A 10,543-nucleotide genomic window follows, 5' to 3' on the forward strand; every position below is an offset into this window, starting at 1 on the left:
ATATGTCCAAATTGTGTTTTTAAGTGTTTTGAGTCAAGTTAAAAGTAATTTTCGTGCAAATCACCTTTACAGTCTAGTTTGAGTTTTTTTTTTTATTGTTTTGTGCTGTTTTGAGTCTTTTTAGTTTGTTTTGAGTCTTGTAAGTCTAGTTAAGTGTTTTTAAGTGTAGTTTTGTGTTTTTAAGTCAGTTTAAAGTAGATTAGCATCTCTTCTAATCCCCGGCCTAAAACGATCCCTACTTTCATATACTACAATCATAGGGTTTTAATTTGAGTGTTAGAATATTTCACATCAACTATACTTTCTTTTACAACGAAGGGTTATTATGTTTACGAAAATGTTTTCACAAAGATTTGTTTTTAAGCCCACTCACCCTTATTTTTCGCCCTTCCAGGTTTTAGTGCTGAGCTTTTGTGTCGACAAGGATTCTTGGCAAATCCTGTTATTGGAGATTACCTTCGATGATATAATTCTCATCCTACTTTATTGTATTTTACTTATGCTTTAACATCACGTGTGAAATGAGTTCATTTCCGCTCTCAAGTGCACTCTTATATTTAGGCACCCTTAGATTTAAATTTATTCACATCTTCCACATCACTACATTTATGGCTTCGTCACCCTCCAGATGTAGGCCAGAACAACTCGATTCGGAGTCTAGGTAGACCTTTCGGGTCGGGGTGTCAATTTGAGTTGATTGTAATTTAAGTAAAATCATTCAATTCGGACTGTGCCCCTACACAATATCAAGTCTCAACAAATCAAAGCCCAAAAATTTTCCGTAGAGAGTGACTCTTTGCACACCTAAATTTAGTCTCTCTTTGAATCCCATCAATTTATGTAAAAGAAAAAAACTCTTATATTCATATATAAAATTACCATGAATGACTTAGGGCTGGTTTGAAATTGTGGTGCTTAAAAAATAAAAAATAAAAAAAAAAAAAAAAAAAAAAAAAAACAAAACAGCTTATTAAAAAATTTGGAACATCAAATGTGTTTTGTAAAACAATTTTTTTTTTTTTAAATGTTGTCAATGACAATAGTAATCAGTGCCCATTTAATGGATTTTTCAAATAGCAATTATATATTTTACAACATTATAACCTTTGCCCCTATCAAGCATTGTCTTTTTTTTTTTTGTTAAAAGCACTTTTACAAAAAAAGTTCACCAAACACTCAATAACTTTATTTTTGTATTTTCACCAGCACTACAGAAACACTTTTTAAAAAAGACTAATCTTTTCTTGCACACCCATGAAGCCAAAGTTTTGAAACCTTTAAGGAGAGGACAAAACTTGAAGCCTTGAAGGGGTGATGTGAAAATTAACTTGACACACAAATTAAACCCTAATGTCAACAATTGTAGTATACATGTAAGTAGGGATCGTTCTAGACCGGGGATTAACTAGGAATGCTAATCAACACAAATAAGACATAAAAACACTAAATTAGACTCTATAGACTCAAACTGACTCAAAACACTCAAAACAGCAACAAACAATAAAAAAGATTCAATTCTAGACCTAACAAGTGATTTCTACTAAAATAAGACCTAACTTGACTCAAGAGACTAAAAGAAAATGGATTTTGACTCAAATAACAAGACCCAATGGAAGGGGGATTGCTTTTGACGAATTTAAAACTTAAAACATAAGCTTTGCATAAAACACTTTATAAAAATGAATTTGGTGAATTGAAAAGGGTGAAAGGCTAGTTAGAGGGTCATTCTCCACACATGACATATGCATACAAACCAATTTCCAATTATTATTCCTTTAGACTACGAATGACAATGCCCCAAATTAACCGTGAAAAGCACAAATTAACTTTCAGATTTTCCTTAACTCATTGAATTGGATGGGATACGCATCACAACCAAATTATCCTTATCAAGTTCCCTAACTATGAAAAGCATGATAAAAAGACATATCAAAGGTCATTAAGTTCTTTGAAAACCATAAGCATTGACGAGACATTTGTAACCATGAAAAGCATGATACTCATACCAAAGATTTATGTGACATCCCACATCGCCCAGAGGAATGATCCTTAAATATATATTCCCATTCCTACCTAGCACGAGGCCTTTTGGGAGCTCACTGGCTTCGGGTTCCGTAGGAACTCCGAAGTTAAGCGAGAAGGGGGCTAGAGCAATCCCATGATGGGTGACCCACTGGGAAGTTGCTCGTGAGTTCCCAAAAACAAAACCGTGAGGGAATGGTAAGCCCAAAGCGGACAATATCGTGCTACGGTGGTGGAGCGGGCCCGGGAAGTGGTCCCACCTGGGCCGGGATGTGACAATTTACTTAACACAATCATGACTAGTGACTTCCACTAGTTGTGAATATAAGTTCATAACGATTAGGTGAAACTCCCTTATACTCTAGCATTAAATTCATGCATGCAAATTAAGTGTCGACCCTCAATCAACATACATAAACAAGTTTCGATAACTCAAATAAGCAAATCACAATCAAGACTCAAGAAACAATAACTGGATGTAATCAATTCATATAAAATATATAATCATGGCTTCGAATTCACCTCCAACTATAAAGAAATTAGTTCCTCATGTTCATCATAATTGACAACCAAATTAAAATAAACATTGAATTAAAACTAGGATAGAAAGAACCCAAAAACACTCCACACTCTAAAGTAGGCTTGCGGCTCCCTTTGGATAGTGACAAATTGCACGGCACTCTTCTTCTCCTTCCTTCCTTGCTGCGGCACTAGGGTGATTTAGGTGTATGTTGTGTGAATTATGGTGTGAGATAGCTGAATGAATGAATGAGTGAATGGATGGATCCCCCTCTACGGCACAAACTTAAATATATATATATATATATATATATGTATATATGTATGTATTAGGCACAACTGAAAACCCTCAGAATTAGGTCTAGGGTTTGGTAGAAATCAAGTGGGAAAAGGACTAGGGTGCACCAAAATCTGAAGGGAAAAGGATTGCTCAATCCCTTAAGGAAAAGGATTGCAGGTTCTAAAGCTTCTAGAAGAGGGAGAGACACCACCTTTCTAGGGATTCTAGAAAGGGTGGTGCGGCATGTGTTTAGGGACAGATAGGGTGTTCTAATGTGAAATTAAGTCCTTTTTGCAGCTGGAATTAAGGTGGAACAAGATTAGGTTAGGATAAGGTTTGGATAAGATAAGGTTGTTTGGATAATGTTCCATGTTTCTTGCTCTTTCCTTATCTTCTTTGTCTTGAATACAGATTTGTAGCATGTTCCTAGCCTCTTTTGACTTCAAATTTGTTCATCCACCTTGCTCCATATGCAAGCTATCCCTTCCAAGCCAAAAACTGCTCCAAATAGCTCTAAAATGCACTTTCTTACTTCTTTTGCCATTAGGACCTACAAACACACGAAAATAGCTTAAAACACTATAATAAATGGAAACTAACTACATAAATGCAAGAAAACAAGCTAACTAAGTCGTATAAATATGCTCCTATCAAGGGGGTGCCACAAATAAAAGGGTTAATATTTTTTTGAACATACAATATTTTCTACACTAGATAATAGAGAGAGTGGGTTGTGCAAGTCGAAGTTTTGAAAATTATCTACACTAGGGGATAAGGGAGTGGGTTGAGCTCATAATGTGGTAGCAATAATATGATTCAAATTTTCTTTTGGCAATAATCGAATCTAAAACCTCTCACTAACAAGTGAAGAAGAATATCACTAAACTGTAGTACTAAGTGACATAAAATGGTAAATATTTAAACATAAATAATACTAAAGACAGGGACTTACAAGTTTGAGATTTACAAGGTGGACTATTTTTCGATCTTTTTGGTATTTTTCTAATCCTGAACATCTTCCCGCTTACCCTTAAATTTCAGAAAAAAAAAAAAAAAAAAAAAGGCTAAACAGCATTCTGCATAAATTAATTCATTGTGTATTAAACAGCTATTTCCGCGTAACTCCAACTTGCACAAAAAGAGATTCTTGAAAGTTTTTTTTTTTGTTTTTGGAAACGAGATTCTTGAAAGTTTAGTAAACTATTTTGCCTGTCTAAAAAATATGTAAGAGTAAATTGGGCAACAAGGGTGTGCAAATACGAAACTTGGATGCACATAAACCATTCTATCATAATAAAATTAGTTATGATACTGTTTTAGGGAATGATAAACATGCATCTTTTAGCTTTTTATGCACCTTGATTAATCATGTTCATTCTTTTTGTTTGATTTATTTAATCGAACGATTAAAGAATGAAAGAAGAAATGTGTGTGATAAGCTAAAAGAGAAATGTTAAAGAGACTCTCAAAATGGGTTCTCTACCTCTTCACAATTTAATGTTATTTTCTATGTCAAAAGTATAACAGATTGTCGTAAAAGCATGAGGTTGAAGAAAATTTATAGAGTTACTTTTGTTAGCAACTCTCTAACTGCAGTTTAGAAATTGGATAATGCTAGAGATACCAATTTTTTTTTTAAAAATTTACAAACCATATGATGTGTGTCACCAATAAGAAATATGCATGTTTATCAATACTTAAGTAATAATTCAATCATTAACATGCACATAATTTAGTTTACAAAATATAATTTAGAAATTTGATCTATTGAACAGTATCACTAAAAATTACTTCCTTTTGTTTGTTACAAGTTTGCTTGTTCCTGTTGAAAGAGATCATTTCCGAATCTCTTTCACTAAGATCACCGGATCAAGTGATCCGAACTTTTGAATTTTCATCTAATGGCTCACCTATTTTGATCCTTTAAAAACTATAATAATTTTTAACTATTAGATGAAAATTTAAAAGTTCGAATCACATAATCCGGTGATCTTGACGGAAGAGATCCGGATTTTTCTTTCCGTTCCTATCATCAAAGTGGGTCAAGTCAAGCCGACGACCTCACCAAACATGCTTTTGTCCAGCAAGTGCAAATATATCACTCCAAATCATGACCGTCCATATCGAAGCCACCAACGGTCAAGATTTAGCAGTATCACTTGCACATGTAACATGATAACATCACATTCACATGTAAGTATCTTCTTCCTTGTTCTATATAATTCATGGCTCATAGTTGACGACAGATTATCAAACATGGAGAATCCTCATCGAGTCTCGGACCACCTGGAGCCCTGGCGCCATCTCCACGGCAAAGTCGTCATGGTCACCGGCGCTTCCTCTGGCCTCGGCTGCGACTTGTGCTTAGACTTGGCTAAAGCTGGCTGCAGAATCGTAGCCGCCGCTCGCCGCATGGACCGCCTTCAGTCCGTGTGCGATCAAATTAACCAGCTCTCCATCACCGCTCTTTCTTCATCATCTTCTGTTGCTGATAATGGGCCTGGAGGAGGCCCGAGGGCCGTGGCTGTGGAGCTGGATGTCAGCGCCGATGGCCCAGCTATCGAGAAGTCTGTGAACAAGGCTTGGGACGCGTTTGGGCGCATCGATGCCCTTGTTAACAATGCCGGTATTAGAGGTTGGTTTGGCTGGCTTTCTGCCTTTTATATTATTTGTTTTAGAGGTATTTGTCGGATTGTCCTCAAATTTCTTCCTAAACTTTAATTTTAGGTGATTACTTCCTAAACTTTTGTAATTAGTTAATTTCTTTCTGAACTTTAACTTTAGCCCTTCCTAATTTTATAAATAGCCAATTTCGCTTAGTGTTAGATTTTAAATTTTTCATTCATCTATTTTTCCATTCTTTTTGCTCTCATAGAGTTGTCATGTGTTATAGCGTGATCAAAATGGATGAAAAATTGGATGAGAATTTTTTAAAATAAATTGACTATTTATAAAAGTTCAGAACTAATCGGCTAAAATTAAATTTCAAAGGGAAAATTAGCTAATTAGAGAATTTCAGGAAGTTAATTGGCTAAAATTGAAGTTGAGGAAGAAATTTGCAGCTCTATACAAGTTAGTCAGGGAAGGGGGGAATTGACAAATATACCTTTGTTTTACAATTATATTTTTGGTAATGCAAATTACTTATTTGATTGTTCTTTCTGTTCATGAACTTAACAATGACGATACTCGAGTATTGAATTGGACGACTGTCCCAAGTATTGTATACAACATCATCATGTGCCCTCTACCTCTTACCTCTACAGGGGGTGCGGGTGGGACTATCGGATTCGAACTGGACTAGACTCAGTCCCAATCCTGATTCCTGTCCCGTACCAATCACCAATTGTTGACCTCACAAGCACACACAACTAGTTGGTCTATAGCTCTGTGTTGGTGTATCATAAATGCTTACTACCATCTGTGTTTCTTAGGAAATGTGAGTTCTGCATTGGAACTGTCTGAGGAGGAATGGAATCGTGTTTTCAGGACAAATTTAACGGGTTCCTGGTTGGTATCAAAGTTTGTTGCTATGCGCATGCGAGATGCTGATCAGGGAGGGTCAATTGTCAATATATCCTCCATTGCTGGTCTTAATCGTGGATATCTGCCTGGAGCTACAGCATACAATTGTTCAAAGGCTGGTGTAAACACCTTAACAAAGGTATTATCTTTAACATGCTAATTGGGAAAATCATATTAATTGTGTAAGGAAAAGGAATTATGTTTTTGTTACTTTTGGCCTATAAATGAAATATAAGGACGTGAAGGGATGCCTGCCTCCTGGGAAACATAAGGCAGAAATTGTACGAGATGACTTTTTGGAGTGCCAATAACTGTTTCTTGGGAAAATAGACTTAGGGACCGAAATCAGCCTAGGAGTATTTCAGTTCCTTTTTAGTCTAGTAGAGGAATTTTGCTAGTGGACCTATGGGCTATATACCATGTACTTTCTCTTATGCCCCCTGTTGGCTATCCCACATAGGTGAGCGAAAGAAGAAAGAAAAGAGTTTGAATATGATTACCCCCACTCTAACTAGTACCGAGACCTTTTGTGATAAAACCCCACACCTGACGGATTGGGCAGGTGGTAATTACCAAGTCGGGGACAATATTAGTGTTGTTGGAGTGGGGCCCTCGGCCTGTCAACCCAAATTCTATCACCCCCATTATAAGCCGGTTTTGATTCTTGGTCTATTTAGTTCGTTAGTTCTAAGTCTGATTGCCAAAAGGCTTGTCATCTTCATGTGCTGTTATCATTCGTCAATAAAGTGTGTTGACGCAAGGCTGTGGTTATCACAAGCTCATGGTCCGAGCGGCTCTATTGTCATATAACCGACAGACTGTTTTGACCAATGTGTTATCGCACACAACCAGATTTTGCTTTTTGTTGCACTGGAGGATTTCTAGGAATGACATATGAATTGATGATCTAACTTCAAACTATGTTTTATATTTTAACTGCTGGTTTATCTGTTGCCATTTTAAGATTTTATCCTCAACTTTGTCAAGTCACCGACACTACCTTTGCTTATTCTTTTCTTCTTCTCTTTTTCTTTCGTAAGTTTCATTATCTATATTTGATTATGAGTATTTTCTTAAGGAATATGTTCTATAGTTCTCTACACTTGGTAGTGTAGATGAAAGCTACGATGGAACTATACTGAATCTTATCATGTTAACCAGACTATGGCTATGGAGTTGGGGGTACACAAAATCAGAGTGAATGCAATATCACCTGGACTTTTCAGATCGGAAATTACAGAGGGTCTTATGCAAAAAGACTGGCTGCACAATGTGGCTATGAAAACTGTCCCTTTAAGAACATTTGTCGCTTCAGATCCAGCATTGACATCGCTAGTTCGATATTTGGTACATGACTCTTCTGAGTATGTCTCTGGCAACATTTATATTGTTGATGCAGGAGCCACCTTGCCGGGTGTTCCTATTTTCTCTTCCCTCTGAATTTTCATGTAGATTTATATTCATGTGGAACAAAAAAGAGTAGAGAAATAAACAAAACGTACAACAAATATATATTGTACCACCCCTGGCAAGTTGAAGATTCAAGAATAATAGAATGTACGGCACAATTCATTTTTGTTGGCTTACTATTACGTTTCTATGTGCATTTTTTAGTATACAGTTGTTTTTTCATGAGCCGTAGAGTGCTACATGATAACAAAATGAAAAATGGAAGTATAAAGATGAGTGGAGGAAGGATGATGGAAGAAATGTATACGACGAAATGGTACACTGCATGAAAACTAGAAATCAAAATTGGAAAACATTTGAAGTTGTTTTCGGTTTCAAGTTTTTCTCTCGTGCAATCTCCTCTTGTTGTCGTCTCGTTGTCTTGTATGAGGTAGGTCTCACATAACATTGGTAGTTTACCTTAGCTTGGCTTGCAAGGTTGTTGAGGAACACATAACCAAAGTAGCAAGTATGATCAAATGTTTTGGAATTTCATTCTTCACACTTGATATCAAGACGGAAAACTTAACAGAATACCAATTTCAGCAAATGTTAGAGAGAAGAATATTTAGAATGCAAACTTCTAACTGTAACGTTGCAATTCTGTCTAGGGTATGCTAAAGATTGAAGAGAAATGAGAATCGGGTTAATCGTGTGTTCAAGAAACTCTCATTATGCATGGAGTGGCGTCAGCCTCTGCTTCTAAATCTTGTATTTCCTTCTTCTCGACAAGAAGGTTGTCTGTCTTTTGCAGCGCTTCATTATCGTACTCGGCTTGCTCTTCCATCATTCTTAGTTGCTGGAGTGCTTCCATATGGAGCACTCCCTTCTTCTCTTGCAGTCTTGTAATCATGGCCATTGTTTGATCTGAAGCGATTGTAGAAGCATTTCTTTCTTCCTCCAACTCCTCATACAAAGCGCTTGGTGATTGCTCAAGCCCTCAAGTAGCAGATAACTGTGACAGCAAGACCTTCAAATCTTCCCCAACTTTCGAAGAGTCCTTCCCAATCCATTTTTCTGCAACCACACCAGAAAAATGCCTTCCTTTACTAACAACCAGAAGCTTATAAGTGTCACTAAGATCTAGACACCCGATGCTCATTTTAATTTTGCTTTTTGGTTCTTCTAGAAAACCTTTAGGGGGGCGTTTGTTTGCCCTCACTAACTGTCATTGGACTAGACTGGACTAACTATTAGTCCAGTCCGGTGTTTGTTATCATGCGGGACCAGTCTTAATGAGACTAGCCCGAACTTGCCTACACTAAAGGCTTCACTAAGAGGTCTTAGTGAGGCCCCCCAAAAACTACGGGATTGCTAGTCCCGTCTCCCTCTTCTGCAAGTAGCATCGTGCGAACCCTCCCCCGCGCCTTTTCGTCACTGTGTCTGCTAGAAAACTCACCTTCACCTCTCTAAAACAGATGTCAAAAGTCATAGAAGATATTCCATTGAAGATTGACCTTCATATCTCTCTACAAAAACCAAGAACGGAAAAAAAGGGAAAAAAAATTCAATTCTTGCACAATCAGCAAAGAAATCAAGAAGGAAGAAAATAAGGGAATCTATAGTTCTCTGCGCACTCCCAACACCTCATCACGCTCAGTTCAAGAACCAAGTCGTATATGGGTTCAACCACGACCTCAGTGGAGATAGAGAGGTTGGGGATTTTAAGTGAATTTTTGGGGTGGGGGATGAGATGGGTTTGTGGGAAGAGGAGGTGAGGAAGATTGAGGATTTTAGTTGCATCGTTGGTGAGGCAAATGGAGACTCTTTGCCATCACTTTGGTTGCATCGCTTGTTTGGGTTAGAGAGAGACGGTGGGAGGGAGAGAAAGGGCCGGTGGGTGGGAGGGACAAAAATGGGGAAAAAGGGAAAGGGGGATGGAGAGGCGAAAAGTTACTGGGATTGGAGAGATGATTCTAAAAAAAAAAAAAGGAAAAAGATAAAGTAAAAATAAAATATTAATTTAATATAAAATATTTTAATATTGCAATCCTGTTTCTTAGTCCGACACTGCACCAAACGCTTCACTAAGCTAGTCCAGCTTAGTCCTTGCAGCTAGTCTAGTCTAAGATAGTCCGATGCAACAAACACACCCTTAATGTTATATTAGTACTTCTATATCAATTTTTAGTTATAATTATAGTAAATTTAAAAGGTGGTTATAATTCTATTTGGGGTCCAAATTTTAGTTATTTTTCCAAATTTTCCGAATTTAACATGATGGATTGGATTGTGTTGAATCCCTATTGAAATTGACGCAAACTAAGCATGCTATATTTCCAATTTCCGTCGACTGGCCACAAGAAGTAAGGATACGATGAATCAATGTTTGATCAAAAAAGAAACGAGGCAGGCATGATGTAGCTGACGTACGGTGGAAAGGTTGACCTTAAGTAACGTTTGTTGTGCTTAAGTGTTGATGTAGCTGCACTACATACTCGAACTCACTTGTTTGCCATTTCTTCCTTTGGGGAGGTGGAGGGTTACAGAGTCTGATGATCCAGTTGGAATTCCCAAAATGTTTGTCAATAACAAGCAATGGTTAAAATTCAAGTTAAAGTTTGATAAAGTGGCAAAACATTTCCTACTCCAAAATAGTTATCCTATACCATTATAAGGTTGCACAGACATGGACACGGATATGGCGACACTGCGACAGGAACATGACAAATCTTAAAAAATAGGACACGGACACATTGTTTAAAATATAATAAATTTATAGTAAATATTGCACATATTAAAAATAAT

The 10,543-nt window shown here is 37.0% G+C and overlaps 1 protein-coding gene across 1 annotated transcript; it reads left to right on the forward strand.

The window, feature by feature from the left end:
• The first annotated feature begins 5,055 nt into the window (after window positions 1-5,055).
• On the forward strand, window positions 5,056-7,932 carry LOC137712909 (uncharacterized). Its single transcript, XM_068452109.1, has 3 exons — window positions 5,056-5,456; window positions 6,256-6,485; window positions 7,508-7,932. Exons 1-3 carry the CDS (start codon window positions 5,078-5,080, stop codon window positions 7,784-7,786), a joined length of 888 nt encoding a protein of 295 aa, XP_068308210.1. The 5' UTR covers window positions 5,056-5,077; the 3' UTR covers window positions 7,787-7,932.
• Window positions 7,933-10,543: the final 2,611 nt, after the last annotated feature.

Source organism: Pyrus communis, chromosome 13 (genome assembly GCF_963583255.1).
Source record: "Pyrus communis chromosome 13, drPyrComm1.1, whole genome shotgun sequence".
NCBI lineage: Eukaryota > Viridiplantae > Streptophyta > Magnoliopsida > Rosales > Rosaceae > Pyrus > Pyrus communis.